The following is a 17,564-nucleotide window of genomic DNA, read 5'->3' as shown; positions in this document are numbered from 1 at the left end:
GATCTCCTCTGGAACCCTTTTTAAAGACGGGAGTGACATTAGCTACCTTCCAGTTCTCAGGAATGGAGGCTGATTTTAAGGAGAGATTACATATTTTTGTCAGGAGATCCACAAGTTCACAATTGAGTTCTTTCAGAACTCTCGGATGTATGCCATCTGGGCGTGGTGATTTATCAGTTTTTAAGTTGTCTATTTGTTTTAGGACCTCCTCTCTCATCACCTCAATCTGACTCAGGTCTTTCAACACCCCTCCCGGACTCAGCGGCTCTGGAGTGGGCAAGCACCTCTCATCTTCCACAGTGAAGACGGAGGCAAAAAATGCATTTAGCTTCTCAGCCATTTCCCTATCATCCTTCAGTACTCCTTTTACCCCTTGGTCATCCAAGGGCCCCACTGCCTCCCTGACTGGTTTCCTGCTTCTAATGTATTTGAAGAAAGTTTTATTGTTGGTCTTTACATTTTTTGCTATATGTTCCTCATATTTCCTTTTTGCCTGCCTGACTACAGACTTGCATTTTATTTGCCATAGCCTTTGTTCCATTTTATCAGCCTCACTGTGAGTAGCTTTCCACCGCTTAAAGGAATCCTTTTTACATTTTACAGCTTCCATTACTTTGTTTGTTATCCAAGTAGGCTTTTTCTTATACCTGTTTGTGCCTTTCCTAACCTGCGGAATATTTTTTTTTTAGCTTCTAGAATCGTAGTTTTAAATAGTTTCCAAGCTTCCCCAATGGTTTTGACCCTTTCTACTTTTCCCTTCAGTTTCCTCCTCACATGTCCCCTCATATCCGAAAAATTACCCCTTTTAAAGTTATCCTCCATGGTTATATCCTGATTAAAGTATCCTCCATGGTTATATCCTGATTAAGTCTGCTGGCAATAAGGTGACGAGAATCTCTTCAAGTTGGGCAGTGAAAAGCAAATTGGAACGACCCCTATATTGCGAAAAATTACCCCTTTTAAAGTTATCCTCCATGGTTATATCCTGATTAAAGTATCCTCCATGGTTATATCCTGATTAAGTCTGCTGGCAATAAGGTGACGAGAATCTCTTCAAGTTGGGCAGTGAAAAGCAAATTGGAACGACCCCTATATTGAAGGCAAGAATTTAAGTGGAACAGTCCTGGAAAAAGGAGAAGGGACTTTGTTTTGAGATGGCCAGTTCCTGATACAGCAAGATGGTGCCACAGGGAAGAAGAAAGAGGGAAACAGCAATGGAAGAGAAAATTAGAGTGTGTTATATCTACTGAGGGAGACTTATTGTTAATTTGCTTCTAATGGTGGAGGGAAAAATAATGGTTAAATGAAATGCCATTGTTCTCTGTAATTTGTGTCTAAATTAAATAGTGATTCTCCTGAACTACTCTTCACATAGTCAGATTTGTTGGGATGTTTTCACAAGCTATGATGATGATTGATCACTCTCAATGTTAAAGAAAGCTTTTTATTATTGTTAAGCAAACTTTTTACAAGCTGTATGTGACCTCCAACCCTTGGGTTTTTAGTGGGTTTTCTTTTCTTTCTCCTATAGTGTGTAGGTTCCCTACCTAATTTCGTTGTGGGTTTTAGTAAATGCAAATAAAAAATCCCCTACGGGGGGCCATAACCCCCCCCCATTACCTGCCTAATTTCATGGTATTATAAACTTGCTTACAGGGCTATGAACTACTCTAAAAACGTATCCACAGAGAAGAATGTATAGAATATAATCTTACCAAAACATCAGTAATTTTTGTACACCTTGACCTTACTGTGTAAACAGTATAGTACTAAGAACTGATTAGATGAGGTATTCCCACACGAAACCCCTTTTGGGTCATTGCCTGTGTCCATGATAGAGGTTTTTAAGGAGGTGCCATGAGACTGTTTTATTTGCAAGGGCTTTTATGGAATTTAAGCTGCAGGCATTTTCTTGGGGACGGGTTTTATTGTAGCTTGTGTGTTTTTAATTTTGGGATGGTAAGCTGCCTTGAATCACAAAGGAAATATTGGGTATAAATATTTTTTAAAATAAATGCAATGTTAGAATTCTCAATGTGATTATATGAACCTATTTTTTGTTGCCAAGGTGGATATTAATAAAATGAAACCAGGTTGTAAACTTTCCTATAGTAACTTGCTACTAAATTGATCAATTTTAAGTCACCCCAGGTCTTTTAATTACCTCTTTTAATTTTAGATGTGTAATGAAATGGGAATAATATTTGTGTAGTGGCTAGAAACCAGACACTATATAAAAGTTAAATGGAGACCTGTCTGTGGGCTCACAATCTAATGTAGATATTAAGTTGGAGGGAGGTGGATGGACTAGGAAAGGTAGAGACTGAAGGATCTTAAGTTGGAAAGGTGAGATTTCGTATTTGCATAAAATAAAGAGCGTTGATGGGATGTTGAAGAGAAAGGGCATTGTGTAAGAACCAGAAAAAGAGAAGACATAAGAAACTAAGAAGGCAACCAAAGGTCTGTCTAGTCTAGCATCATGTCCTGCAGTGACTAGTTAGGTGCTTCTGGGGCTGCGTTCACACACACTAAATAATCCACTTTCAATTCATTTTCAATGCATGGTCCAACTGGATTTTTACTGTGTGAACTGGCAAAATCCAATTCAAAAGTGCATTGAAAGGGGACTGGAAGTGGATTATTTAGTGTGTGTGATCACAACCTGGGAAACCCCAAAGAGGAGCATGTGGGCTGCTCACTTGGTGTTCATCTCTCTGTGAAGTATTTAGTGGCTCATTCGCTCTGAACTTGACAATTCTGTATTAGCTGTCGTGGCTAAAAGACATTGCTAATTTTGCCCTACATGAATTTGCTTAATCCCCCTTTAAAAACCACCTAAGCAAGTGGCCATCACCTCAGTTTCCAGCATGTAATGCAGTGCATTAACTACTCATTCTGTGCAATGGCACATCCTTGGCTGTCCTGAATACACAGATAATCTATTTCATTGGATAAACATGGGCCGAACTACACGATAAGCCTACAGGGTTTGGGGTGCATGACTAGACTTGCAGTACATAGACTAGACTTTTACATAGACGGAATTCACTGTAAAAAGACCTTATTTGCTCAGCTCTGCAAGGGGGGGGAGCTTCCAGCCTTGTGGACTCTGAGTGGAAAGGGGGCATAAGATGCTTTAAATAAATAAAAACAAAAAAAATACCTCCTGCCTCGCTTTCACCAGCAAAAAGTGTGGCAGGGGAGTGCTTTTCACCCTTTTTCTCTGGTTCTATGTGCCATAGGAAGGCCACATGGAACCAGAGCAAAGGGACAAAACTCCTCCCCCTTTCTGCTGGTGAAAGAGTGGGAGGGAAACCAGAAGTTCCTTCTCCCCCCCTCTGCAGCATCAAGCAAACAAGTGCTTATAAGGTGAATCCCACCACCACCACCGTGTATATCTGACTGCGACTCTGGTTGGGCATACCTGACCCAGCACATGTCAGGCGTATTGTATAGTTATGCCCTTAGTTGTAGTATTATGAGAAAAGGAACAAAGGAACACTCTGCTTTCTCCCTCCCCAGTTGTTTTATTCACTTACTAGCAATACAACGAGCTCTAGAAAGATGTGACGTGTAACAAATGCATTGGCTGGAAGCAGATTAAGTGCCTATTAGCAGTATAAGGAGAGATATGTATAAATATACACATAGATACACACGCTGGGTATATGTACTTTGAGACCAATGTTCCCTCTAAGCTGTGGAGTCCTGTGAGCAAAAATTCTACTTTGTGAGCTACTGGCATTAAAGTTGTGAGCAGGTGATTTGGCTACTGCATAAATTAGCTTGCTCTGGAGCCGTCCTTCCTGAGCTAAGACAAAAATGTGTGAGCCGGAGGCTAAAAAACTGTGAGCTGGCTCAGACTAACTCAGCTTAGAGGGAACACTGTTTGAGACATGTATTTATTTTGCCATATAAACTCATGGCTACTGTCGGGGGACCCCACGGGGCTGTCAAGGCAGGAGGCCACTTGTTGTTGTTCAGTCGCACAGTCGAATCCGACTCTTCGCGACCCCATGGACCAGGTCACGCCAGGCCCTCCTGTCTTCTGCTGTCCTCTGAAGTTCATTCAATTTCATGTTCATTGCATCTATGACACTGCCTAACCATCTCATCCTTTGCCGTCCCCGTCTTCTTTGACCTTCAATCTTTCCCAGCATCAGGGTCTTCTCCAGTGAGTGCTCCCTTCTCATTTGGTGGCCAAAAGTATTTGAGCTTCAGTGCACCCGTCTTTGTATGAATACACACACAGTAGGATAGACGTATACACATATGCACACGTATGAACAGACGCGTAGCTTACAGGCATGTCTCCATTCCACGCATTTCCGCACGTGTGAAGGCGCCTTTACACAGCCTCACTCAGCTTTTTCTTATACATCTGTGTCTATCTATCTATCTGTCTGCCTGCATACAACCCCCCCCCCCCCCACTCCTCTTTCTCCCACTCTCCCTAGACCCCGGGGCAGAGACCCGGCGAAACGCCCTGCCACTGCCTCCTCGCCCGGCCACCTCCGGTGCCCTCCCAGCAGTGGTGGAGTTCTGGAAGAGGTGCCAGAGCTTCTGCTACTTGTGCTTGGGCTGTGGTGGGGAGGCAGCGGCGGTCTCGCCATCATCCTGCAGCTCAGGCGGGAGGGCGCCATTGTCGTGCTCAGCCTTGGCCAGGCACTGCCGCTCCTACTTGCTGAACCAGTGCTCGGGCCCATGCAGCTCCTGGATCTTGGCCTCACCCTCCTCCTTAGCTGCCTTCTCCTCCATAGCGCCGGCCCCCATTCGCTCACAGCCTGCCCGGCTACCTGCACCTGGCCGCAGCCGACAACTGCTGCAGCGCTACCATGATCAGCCTCGGCCTCATCACCCTCCGCCCGCTGGAGCGTCCGGCCCGTCCATCGCCTCCCAGCACACTGAGGCTGAGATGCTGAGCACCGCTTCTGTGGGTGGGACTCAGGCAATGCAACCAAGTGGATAGGGACACCTTCTGAGTGGCAGATCAGCCAACTGATTTGGGAGTGTGTGGAATGTTCAGGAGAGTGCCACTCGAAAATACTTTTATTATATAGAGAGATGATTCTCTTGGAAACAAATTAATGTATATGGACACACAAGCACACACAAATCCTATCAGCAAGAGCATCAACATTTCTCAAAGGTGTTACAAACAGAGAGACTGTTGTGGACCCGAAAATGTTTTGTAACTGATACGCAGATTAAATCTTGAGGTTGTGCTTCTGTGTTCTTGGAAATTATTCATCCTTTCCAAAGGACTGACTGGAATGTTTGGGTTTTGCATATTTGACTTTAAAAAGGTAATGAAAACAAAAACAATAAAAAGAATTTTGAGATGTTACTTATAACTTGGAAGGATTATTTTTTTTTTAAAAAAAAGTCCCTAATACGTGGGAAAGTGGGAAGTACTATTCTACATTGAATTTGCTTTGTAGGAAGAGGGCGTGAGTAGCCGCATTGGTCCAAAGTTCTGGGGAACTCAGAGCTTGCACATTGCTTTGTGCCATTTTGTTTGGTCCTAATGAAAAGTATTTACATGCCATGTGTGTTTAGACGAATTTATTTCTCTGATTTTTTCTCACTGAGCCAGTTTCTCTGACTTCTCTCAGAGGGGTAATGCAAGGGGTAATTGTTCAATGTAAATTAAGTTACTGGCTTATTTAGCTACTGGAATGGGAAGTACATAGGTGTTTAGCTAAAGGGAAAGATTATTAAGGAAAACAATTTCATTGCCTTTTATTAATTTGAACACATGACATGATTCAGTTTTATTAATATCTCAAAAGAAGGCTAAGCATGAAATGAGGCAGAGGAAATGTAGCCTGTAAAACCAGATATTGAACACTGTTTTGAAGGAAGCTTTTTTTTAATATATAAAGCAAAATGATTTGCTGTCCTGACTGTAATTTCCCACAAAACCATTATGTGACGTGGGCCATTTTATTCCCATTTTAAACTCATTTTATAATTTGTATAGATTACCTTTGTAATAATCTGTTTTTCAAATTGTTTTATAGCATACTTCTGTTGATGGATATGCAGAGCCCCATGTCCAACCCACAAAATCAAGTAGCAGGCAAAACATACCCCGTTGTAGGAACTCAATCACATCTACAAATGAAGACCATCCTCACATTGGAAATTATCGCTTACTCAAAACAATAGGAAAAGGAAATTTTGCTAAAGTGAAGTTGGCTAGACATGTTCTTACTGGTAGAGAGGTAAGCTTCTTAAGTTTGTGAATAATATCACATGTTGTCTTGTTCTGATCTGGCTGTTTGCAGTAACAATGCTGATCCTCCAGCTCAGTGATATGAAACAGACTTTTCTTAGGGCCAAAGGACACATAATAGCTTGTGTGCTTGTGTGCAGTCTAGAGTAGGATCTGCCATTAAATTGCTATGAAGAGGTGAGGCAAGGGGCATGAATCCTCATGCTACCCTTTTTAAAATGGTATTTATTCTCCTGGTGAGGGCAGCAGGGCTGGAAGTAATTCAGTTGAGCTCCTCCTTCTGCCCACCAATGCTATGTTTTAAATCATCTCCATGTCACTTCATAGGGAATTGGCTGGTCCCAGGTTGGGTACTGTTGCTATGATATCTATTTGTAGCCATTAAAAGGTAAAACGTGTAACTTGTGTCAGAACCAGTGCAGCATATGGTCAGATAGTTTGATTTAGAATGTTGGACTTAGTCTGGGGAGGCCTGGATTCAAAACCCTGCTCAGCCAAAAACGAATGGTGATGAACATAAACCAGTCACTCTCTTTTAACCTAACTCATTCACAGAAAGGTTCAGGAGGGTGAGTAAAGCCTGAACTCTTCAAATTAACGGCAAGATAAAAATGTAGACAAATCTCTTGTTTTGAGATTTTCTCTGAAAGGTCAAGCTCTGATTAACAGAAATACAAACTCTTAATTAAAAATAAAGGGGAAATACTTAAAAAAAAACTTAATTCCTTTTTTTCTCTGACACTAAAACCACTAATTAAAAGAGAATCTGCATTCGATTGTCAGTTGTGGTTTTAAGCAGAAGTGCTTTTTAGGTACTGTTGGACTTAAAAAAAGAACTATTAGAAATCCCGATATTGCCAGCACATGAAACATTTATGTCCCGTAAAATCTGTTTAAACAGATGATGTGATTTGCTCTGAGAACATGTAACATAGATGTACGTCTGTACATTATAGAGTGTGTGCTGTATAATAGAGTATAGTTGTGCAGGAATTTGCAACTTCAGAATGGTATTGAGCACTCATCTTAACACACTGAATATGCTCACAGGCTCAGTCTTTGGCTGTAAGCTACCTTGTTTTCTTTGCTATTATCGGGCCATTACCAAATGCTGTACTGTCTGCTGAATTAAGCCTTTAAATGCCCAGACATTTAAAACCTTAAATACTATAAACTTTCACCATATCCTCCTTAAAATTGCATGTGTTGTATTAAAATGTAAGTTTTTTTAATAGTTCAGATAATTCTTTTCTTTCTCTATTTAGGTTGCTGTGAAAATAATAGACAAAACCCAGCTAAATCCCACCAGTCTACAAAAGGTGAGAATTGTATTATATTAAATGGCTGTATGGAAATCTTATTATTCTTGCCCTTACAGAATGACTAAACTGCTCTGAAAATAGTTTATATGCTCTGAGTCACTGTTCAAAGACTTGGCTTAGATGGAGGTATATTTACATCTCAGATGGAAGATTGGGGTTGGGGAGTTGATCTGCATTCTGGGTTAAGTGTGTTTTGGTTCATGGCCTGGATTCCTAAGAGTGAGACTATGCCAGTAGTTTGCAGTGAGATGAATGGCTGCATGTACCAAGGACACTTTCTTGTACTGAAGTTGAATAGATAAAAGGATCAGATTCTCTTATAGCATGACTTGCCCCAGTTGCTTGAGCTACCAGTAATTATTAGTCCTTTAGATATTCCATGCAGTGCTCCTGCAAATGAGCTAGAATCATTGACTGTTTAGGAGACATATATGTTATCCACAAAAATAAACTTGGGGGATCCAAAAAGTCAGTCTAATATCTTTGAACACATGAAGCTGCCTTATTTTAATCAGCCCATCGTTATTATTGAGGTCAGCATTGTCTGTTCCGAGTGGCAGTGGCCAATGCTCCCTCTAAGCTGTGGAGTCTTGTGAGAAAAAACTCTACTTTGTGAGCTACTGGCATTAATTAGTTTGCGCTGGAGCCATCCTTCCTGAGCCAAGACAAAAATGTGTGAGCTGGAGGCTAAAAAACTGTGAGCTAGCTCACACTAACTCAGCTTAGAGGGAACACTGGCAGTGGCCATTTCTCTCAGTATAGCTTGGAACTGCTACCATTTGCTAACTGTTCCAGGTAGCTCTGTGTGTCCACCAGCCTCAGTGTGCAATGACAGTTGATCAGTACAGACATTTAGTATGTCCAGACTGTTTGCTGCATGGGGAAGCTACACCACACAGGCAATTTGAAGCAACCTCCACGGTGCGACTGCATATTATAGGAATGTGTAGCCAGACCTTAACTAATTTCAGTTAGAAGCAGAAGAGAGAGAGGACTACCTACTTTGCTGGGTTGCTGAACGTCGGCCTGTATAATGGGGACCCTTCATTTGCATTAAATTAGATAGGGAAGATCACACACAGAATGTTGGTCAGGAGCAATAAGCACTGGTATGTTCTCCGTAGACACTTGGTACTAGATTATTTGAGCACCCTAATACCCCACCCCCAATAATGTGGAAGAATTTATTCACCTCCTCAGATAAGGAACAAATGCCTTCAAACAAATATTTTAAGAACCACACTTGATGTCTAAAGATAAAGACATTACAACTTATTTCATTCAATACATAATGCCTCAATTGAGTTTCTTGACCCTCTAACAGTTCATCAGTTAGCAAGGAAGTTGCATATTGTTTCCATTGGATGATAATACATGATTGTATTTTAGTTAATAAGAAATTCTTCTTCTTTCCTTTTAGGTACATTTAATGTTGTTTGCTTCTTTTCCACTTATTTTAAGTAAATGAAAGTGTTAAATTTAATTGGATCAAATATTAATCGTCCTAATTGTGTGGTGTAGACTTGTGTAAATGTGTAAATCCCATTGTTCCTCAAATGTTTGTAGTATGCATAAGGAATAAAAATCCTCTGCTTAATGGAAATAAAATATTTCAATATGTTATTTGTCTGATAATAGCATTTAAATTAGGCAACTGAGAGTCTTCAAATATTCTGCCTGTATAATGAATCCTCTGTAGGCCCATTCTGAGAAGATGGCATTTCCTGTTCTTTAACCAACCCTTTATCCCTTTCCAGGATAATTTCATAGAGCCTTTATTTATGTTAACCCTCTTGTCACAAAGATTCTATTTTTTTTACTTCTTGATGGAAAATTTAAGTAGTACTAGCATGCTTATGTCTCTTCAGAAGCCCAGGTATTCTGAAGTATATGTTACAGGGCTATATTATGTTAACAGATAAGAGAAAAGCATTAGGTAGTCCTACAGACATTAGGTAGTCCTATAGAGTTTTTCACCTGCCTTCAGCATAAGTCAAAACAGTTATGTTAATTTTTAAATTCTAGCGAAGGGAAGAATTGTATACCTTGTATTAAAATGAAATTTAAAGTTCTGGACCAAAAAAAGCAGGATTCTGCAGTATGCATAAATCAAGTATATTAAACACACACATGTGCACACATAACTTTTCTCTATAACGTGCATAATGTATTATGGTTTTTCATGCCATTGGGAGGAGCAAGGAGCTGTGAAAGACACTGAGGACATGCCTGCGACGATTTGAAATCTTATTCAGCAGGGACCGCTAACCCACATTCAAGCATATCTTCACAGACTCAGTCATAAGGGCTGAGATTTTCAGTTAGCTGAATATTGTGCTCAGCTTTGTGCTTTTGTGGAATTGTCGCGCAGACGTAACTATGCCTTAGGACACCACTTGCCCTGTAGGGAGTCCATATGACAACTGAAATTATCAGTGGAGGCTTTCCTCTGCTTTGGCTTCCAGATTCTGTGATAATTTTTAAGGGGAAGGATCAGAGCTTTTACAGTGGTGGCTCTAGTCTGAAATTCTTTCTGTAGAGAAGTTCATAGGTCACATCTCTACTTGTTCTTAGAAACCTGTCAACATACTTTTATTTAGTGCAATTTTGTCTTCTGAAGGATTTGGTTAATTAACTGGTCCCTTATTTTACAGGTTGTGCTATGACACTGGTATGATTTAGTTATGGTATTTCCATAATTAATGATTTTAATACATTTTATGTTAGAAGCAGCCCTCAGGTTGATGCCACCTGTCTCACTTCCCCACTTTTTGCATGAAGCCTTGGGTGCTACTCCCGTTCTTCAGTGAAACTATGTCATAAATATATGTGATAGAAATGAATGCATAGTCTTTCCCTGTCCATCTCTGCCTCCTCTCCCTTTGTTTTCTCTCATGTTAAATTTTCTCCTTGGGATACAAATCCACCATATTTTGTTCTGTGAAGTCCTGTGTACCCAACCATCTTTGCCTAGGAAGCCCGTAAAGTTTTCCCATGAACCTTTCCATTCCTGCAACCCTTTCCAACCTTTTGGGAAGGCTATTCCTGAGGTAGCCAAGTTAGTCTGAAAGAACAGCTGTTTGAATCCGTAGGCTGAAGTGAGGAGGGAAAAGGGAGATGAAATGGACCCCTTTTCTTAATGGAGCTGCGCTTGTGGAAGAGGAAGCAGGAGCAATTTCACCCTCTTGTCCTTCCTCACTCTTCGCTCCCCCCAAACCTGCATAATTCCTCTGTGCATAATTGCTCCTGCATCCCTGGAAGTGGTCTTTCCAGAGGTCAGAAGAAGCTGCTGGGACAGAAAGGAATGCAGGAAAAATCCACGTTCGATGTATGGAGTGGTTGGATAATAACCATATAATAATTTTATAAGAAAGAGTATAAATTATTTTCCTTCATTTTAGTTAGCATGAATGTTTTCTGTTAAGAGGAATTCTATTACTCTGGTAGCCCCAGCTCTATATCTAAAGGCCACAGACATTTACACTAGAAGCACAACTTAACTGCTGCAGAGTGTGCTTGACATCAACATCTAGGAGAGCATTTGATAGAAAGTATATCTACTTGTTAAATTATATCTTAAAATGTGCTATTACATTATTCTTGAGTTACCTGAGCAGCTCTGTTTTGTTTTACCTAGAGACGCGCTTATATAAACATCACCGTAAATAAAAATAGTTTTCTTTTTTTTAAACAGTTGTTCCGAGAAGTACGAATAATGAAGATATTGAATCACCCTAATATTGGTAGGAATTTCCCATTTTTCTGCTGAGTCATATAGTAAATATGTGTTTGGGTTTGTATCTTTTTTTAACGAGGCTTTTAGACTTACGATCAAATTCCCAGTGTATATCAAACCTTTCTCTTTGTGAGTAAATTGTCCTGTCGGTTTCCAGTAGGAAATGAACCAGTTTTAAAAATTTTTTACATTCTTTCCTAGGAGAAGGATAGGGTACCAGCAGGCAATGTGACTTGCACAGTTCTTTGGCTGCTTTCTGCAAGGCCACTGTGTCTTCAAGTTGGTTTTACAGCTTTTATTAAGGGCCTGTTGTGGAAGAACTTATTACTAGTCCAAGAAATCAATATTAGGCATATTCTCGAATACTTGTGCTTCAAACTATGTATAATCAGTGGTTTGACTCCATAGGATTGCACTGTTGATTCAGAATGAAATGAATCTATGGTAACTTTGGGTTTGTGGTTGTTTTTTTTTTAAAGTGATACTGATCAGACAAAATATGTTTTTAAAATCAGCTTTGTTTAAATCAATACCACTTTGTTGTGAAGAACTGAGACCTGTGAAATGAGAAACAGGATTACAAAGTGTATAACTTTCCCTTTCTGCTTTAGTTTCTGTTACCTTTAGAGCCCTACTTTGTGATGACAATTCTTCTGGCTGAGGAAGGCAGAACAGTTTTGTTCCAGAGACAGTTATTGTTCCTGAATCGGCCAGAGGGCTTGTTGCATACAAGGTATACATATTGTTGCATACAGGGTATGCCCTTTTTCCTCCCTCTTCCAGCAGAGAGTGCTGCTTTTCCAACATGCTTGGCTCTTGTTGGCTTATATAAACTTTTAAATGAGCAACATTCATGTTGTTAGTTTACTTGACGGGCAATGTCCTTCTGGTTCTTAACGGTTCTGAAGTCTCCCCTAGCATTTAAATGCTAGCTTTAGTTGGATCAGAATCTGCGCTATTTCTAACCTGAACTAGTTCTGGAAGAGAAGTGGGTGGCTATTATTATTTTTTAAGAATTTCAAGTGTAGATCTAAACCTTGACTTAAGCATGGATTTCCTTTTATCTATGACATGGATAAAGTGCATCAATTGAAGATTACTGTTTTAAATCATTTTTCTTTACTGCTTGAAGTAATTCACTGTCATTCTTTTATCTTTCAGTTAAATTGTTTGAAGTTATTGAAACAGAGAAAACGTTGTACTTAGTAATGGAATATGCCAGTGGAGGTAAGTCAATGCTCTCATCTGCTTCTCTGAGTAAGTCGGAAATACATAAATTTGATGATGGAGGTTCAGCTGATATAATACACTTTGGTGTCTTTTGCATGATTCATAGCTCCATGAAAACCATAGTCAGAACTAAAGACATTTCTTCTTGTTGATGCTTTATCATCTACTGATGTATTTTAAAAAGAGGATTGCAAAGCTACACCCTGGGTATGACAGTCAGGAGATAAGGTGGGTAAACCTGCTTGTAGACTATACTGTTTCGTACTGCAGGGGGAGGCTTACATGACTGAATGCTTCTCCACATACCTGCTAATAGAAGACGAAATATTAGGGAGAAGCCAGCTGTCCTCCTTGGTGGAGGAGGGTATCTTTGTGGTGTTGTTCTGTGCTGAAGATCTTGCAGAGTCCCTCCATTTCAGTGAATCCCTGATACAGGCCCTGCGTACATTGCAGAAGGAGGATGCCACCACTATTAGCGCTCAGCCATGTAGGAGGGACAAAAGTGAATGATTAAAAAGACTCTCAGAAGATCTGCTGCATTTGCAGCCACCACAATGCCATTCTTAGGTGCTGCTGAAGTCAAGTGGTAGGGCTGTCAGAGGTGTACAAGGACTCGCCTTGTGCAGCCATGGATTGGGGGGGACCCCCAAGAGGCTCAGCAGGAGTGTCTGCCAGCAGCCTCACCAGAGCTGACAGCATTCACAACTCAGCAGGGCGTGTCCTCTAACGGACCACTGCTACCCCCTCCAGATTTGGCTGCACACTGTGCTAAAGCTATCATCTCTCCAGCCGCTGTTTCCAGCACACTGTGAGACCACTGAGTAGCCCCTCCCAGGCTAGTCAGGGTTCTGGGACTAGGGTTAGCTGTACAGAAGCAGGAAGAGATCAAAGAGTAGCATGCTTCCCTCTCATCAGTCATGCATATTCCCAGGACTGAGGCCAGCCTTGTGAAGGCAGGAGGAGAATTAAAATCAGTACCTTCTTCTTACTGTTCAGAGACCCTGCCCCAATCTAAGTCACTGTGGATGCCAGCCTGACCAGAAGGGGTTCTGATTGTCCCAGCATCCTAGCTCAATACAAGTCCCCTACAGCTGAGACAGACCCCAGCATAAATTGGCTGGAACTCCAGGCAGTCATAATAGTCCTCCACACCTTCATATACCATGAGGGAAGTCATAACAGACAGCACTATGGCAGAAACTCACATCAGGGTAGAATGACGTCCCATACAGTCCAACAACAGGTGGTTCTTATATTTCACTAAGTGGGCCATTACACCATCAACCCAACACCATAGCAGTGAATTCAGCACCAAAACTGACTGGCCAGGTTGCCAGGATCTGAACCTGGGGAAATGAGCCATGAACCAGAATGTCATTCAAGCAAATAGCAGAGATCTTGAGCTAACAGTCTTGGATCTCTTTGCCTCATCCACAAATAACAACCTTCCAAGATTATTTTCAAGGTATAAAATAGGATGATGAGGGGGAAGGTGCACTCCTTTGTCCCTGGCCAAAAGACTTGCTTTATTCCTACCCATCCAAATCCTCTCATTCTGAGAGTCCTCAGTAGTTCAGGAGGGGGCTGAACTATTTTTCTTAGCCCCTTATTGGCCAAACATGCCCTTGTTCTGAGAACTAATAGATATAGTAACCCATGGATCCTTCCCACAGTACATAACTTTTTTGGAGAAGGACCCCAACCCAAGCTGGCTTCACCTATAGTATACACCTGAAGACTGAAAACAAGGCGCTAGAAACCTTTGGATGTGCAAGACCAGTCATCAACACATTGATGTCTTCCAGAAAACCCCCACAAATCAGATTTATGAAGCAACATGAAAGGCATTCAAAAGATAGTGCTGACACAAGTGTAAGAATTTCTTGAGAACAAGGTTCAGGGCTCTAGATTTCTTTGATTATGTCTTCCCATAAGGTCTTCACCCAGATAGCAACAAAAGCTATTGCTTTCACAGTCTCTCTGTTCATCCACACATACAGTGTTTCCTCAAGAGTGCATCCCTTCTCAGTCATCCTACAGTGCACTGCTTTCCCACTTGGGATCTACCCAGGATCTTCATAGCACTCCACAAAGGGCCCTTCAAGACCCTCAAGTACATTTCCCCTGCAGATTCTGCCCTATAAGTTTCCCTTCCCGCTTTCTTTCACCTCAGCCAGAAGAGTATCAGAGCTTAGAACTCCATCTATAAGAAAGGAACATGGCATCTTCCACAAGGACTCTGTGGTGTTATGGACTGACCCTCCATCCCAAAGGTCAGCTCTTCTTTCCACAACAGTCAAGAGCTACCATTCTTGTCATTCTATGCTTGTTCAAGTCACTCTTATGAAAGGAAATGGTGCTTATTGGACATATGCAGAACCATGAAAATCTGCATCAAAAGTACCACAAGACTTCGAATTTTCAGATACCCTTTTTTGCATTGTTTCACCCTTCATCCATGGATAGGAGAGCTTCCAAATCTCCAATCACGAGGTATTTCCCTCATGTACAAGATCAGCTTCTCCCAGTCCCCTTCAGGATTACCATATAGTCCATTATGGGTGCAGCATCCACCGCAACTTTGTCCGCCCCCCCCCCCCCCCCCCCCCGGAATTCTGCGGAGTATCTACCTGGCTATCCTTTTCTACTTCTAAAAAATAATATAAGCTGGACAATTATGCCTTAGCCAGAGCATCCTTCTGCATGTTTTCCCCAGTTGGCTCCTCAAGCTTTTTCTGCCTGGAATGGAGTATCTTTTCGGTATCCCTCATGAAGATACCCACTGATGGAAAATGAATAATCAATCATACTTTGTGGCTAAGTTTTCTTCAGCGAACTGAAGAATATCCTTTCCCATCTGGATTGTGGCCAGGACACTACTGGGAATAGAGAATCTACTTTCAGTGAGAAACGAAGTCAGTGCCCATTCAGTTGCATCCTGTACACAGGCCACTGTCCTAAGTTCAGATACTTTTTAGTTGGGACATTCTGATCTCCTTCACACTGTTGCAAATCATGTTCTGAGTCATGCCTCCCACTGACAATGGAAGGAGTCTGCAGGATCTTCAGCATAGCCCTATCTGCAGAGCAGAGTGGGAGGACTAAGCCTCACAAGGATTACCCATCATCAATTCAGCCGTGAAAAGAAACTCTCCAAGCAAGTCTAATTCTTCATACTCCCTAACATACTACTTTTCCATATGTAGTGATGTGTCTTTTTTCCCCCATGGGGGGATGTTTCATCTTACAAGCAGCTACCTACAGTCTGAAGTGGTACAGTCCAGGCACAGATTTACTGCCTTGTCCGCAGTTTTATGAGAACTAGATGTGATTTTTCACCTGGTTACCTCACTGTAATGGCTTTTCACTCAAGCTGCCAATTATGTTTAACCACTTTAATTTAATTGGTTTGGTATAGAGGTTACTGAGAAGAAATTCTGATCCAGGCAGTGACGGCCCCAGGTTTTTTCACCCACTAGGCGAGGATACATTCTGGCGCCCCCCCATGTGGGGTGGGATGGGGGCGGGCACCGGAGCTGCAGCGGGCGGGCTGAGGGGGTGAGCTACAAATGCGTGGGGCGGCAGGATCGCTCGAGGGGGCCTGTGCTAGGCTGCAAAAGGAGCTCCAAAGAGACCGCGGGAGTGGGGGCGGCAGAGGGTGAGCGGCACTTTCCCGTCGTCCTGGGCTGTTCCCCGCATCTGTCCCCCCTGCCTCTTCTTTCTGTCTGGGGGGCTGCAAAGAGGGGAGTCTGTTGCCGGGGACGGAGCAAGAAGCCGGCAAGGGAGGCTTCCTGTGTGGCGCAAGGAGGGGATGAGGCCGGCCAGAATGGCGCCCTCATCGAGCTGTCGCCCTAGGTGACAGTCTAAAATTTAACAATAACGGTCTGGCCCTGGATCTAGGGATGCCTTTGTTAAAAGAACATTCACTAGTCAACTCTTATCCCATGGTAAAATTGTGCTAAAATGGGGAATTGTTGATGAAGGTAATAAAAAGATATCTTCTATATAACATGAGGAACTGGAGTGCCCTTTCTGTTGTTATCCATATGCAATGAAGTCCAGATTGGCGGTTCATTTCTTCACTTTTTATGAGTGCTGAAGATCCAGGGAAAGGGCTTGGAATATACCTTTGAGCATCCTGAATCTATGGAGCCCTTTCTCCTACCATGGTTATGGCCCTCGTAGGACACTCTGGAAAAAAATTGTGTTACTGACGAAATGCAAGAAGTCAAAGCACATCCAGTTTTATCCATCAGCTAGGTTCAAATACTTTTGTATTTTTTCATCTTGAATACAGTACAGTTTAATTTTGTTATTTCTATTTTAGGAGAAGTATTTGACTACTTGGTTGCACATGGAAGAATGAAAGAGAAAGAAGCACGTGCAAAATTTAGACAGGTACAGATTATTAAATGTAGGCTATCAGTAAAAACAATTTGAAACTCTGTGCTGAAAATATGGCTTATTGTGGAAGACTAATGTTGGGAATTAAGAGTATTCTGGAAGTTTAGGAACAGCAAGGAGGCAAAATGAGGGCCTGCAGGGAAAGGGGGAATTGGTGAAAGTTGTTCTTCTTAATTCTTTGTACAAGATTATTTGATACAAGCCACAATAAGTAGTCTTAAAAGGCAAGCATTGCAAGTTACTTCACATCTCTGAGAAGAGAACTCACTTTTAAACTGTTGTAAGAATCAAGAGCCCTGACCTGGATAGTCCAAGCTACCCTGATCTTGTCAGATCTCAGAAGGCGAGCAGGGTTGACCGTGGCTGCTATTTGGATGGGAGACCTCTAAGGAATACCAGGGGCATGATGTGGAGGCAGGCAATGGCAAACCACCCCTAAAGAGCCAGTTTGGTGTAGTGGTTAAGTGCGTGGACTCTAATCTAGGAGAACTGGGTTTGATTCCCCATTCCTTCACTTGCAGCTGCTGGATGACCTTGGGCAAGCCATAGATCTGTCAGGGCTGTTCTGAAAGAGCAGTTCTTGAAAGAGCTCTCTCAGCCCCACCTACCTCACATGGTGTCTATTGTGGGGAGG

The 17,564-nt window shown here is 41.9% G+C and overlaps 1 protein-coding gene across 6 annotated transcripts in view; it reads left to right on the top strand.

Moving 5' to 3' along the window:
* The window catches only part of MARK1 (MAP/microtubule affinity-regulating kinase 1), an 81,201-nt gene that overhangs the window by 28,824 nt on the left and 34,813 nt on the right, over positions 1–17,564 (top strand). For 4 of the 6 annotated variants that reach the window (XM_015425385.1, XM_015425381.1, XM_015425382.1 and 1 more), the window contains exons 2-6: positions 6,024–6,227; positions 7,504–7,557; positions 11,255–11,303; positions 12,458–12,523; positions 16,854–16,924. In XM_015425385.1, the coding sequence (XP_015280871.1) occupies positions 6,024–6,227; positions 7,504–7,557; positions 11,255–11,303; positions 12,458–12,523; positions 16,854–16,924 (444 nt within the window). Of the gene's footprint in view, positions 1–6,023; positions 6,228–7,503; positions 7,558–11,235; positions 11,304–11,989; positions 12,030–12,457; positions 12,524–16,853; positions 16,925–17,564 lie in introns of those variants that run through there. The other 2 variants (XM_015425383.1, XM_015425384.1) reach the window with 2 other exon arrangements.

Source organism: Gekko japonicus, unplaced genomic scaffold (assembly GCF_001447785.1).
Source record: "Gekko japonicus isolate JY-2015 unplaced genomic scaffold, Gekko_japonicus_V1.1 scaffold153, whole genome shotgun sequence".
NCBI classification, from domain to species: domain Eukaryota; kingdom Metazoa; phylum Chordata; class Lepidosauria; order Squamata; family Gekkonidae; genus Gekko; species Gekko japonicus.
The sequence above is the reverse complement of the archived record's forward strand: the minus strand, read 5'-3'. Positions and strand labels throughout refer to the sequence as shown.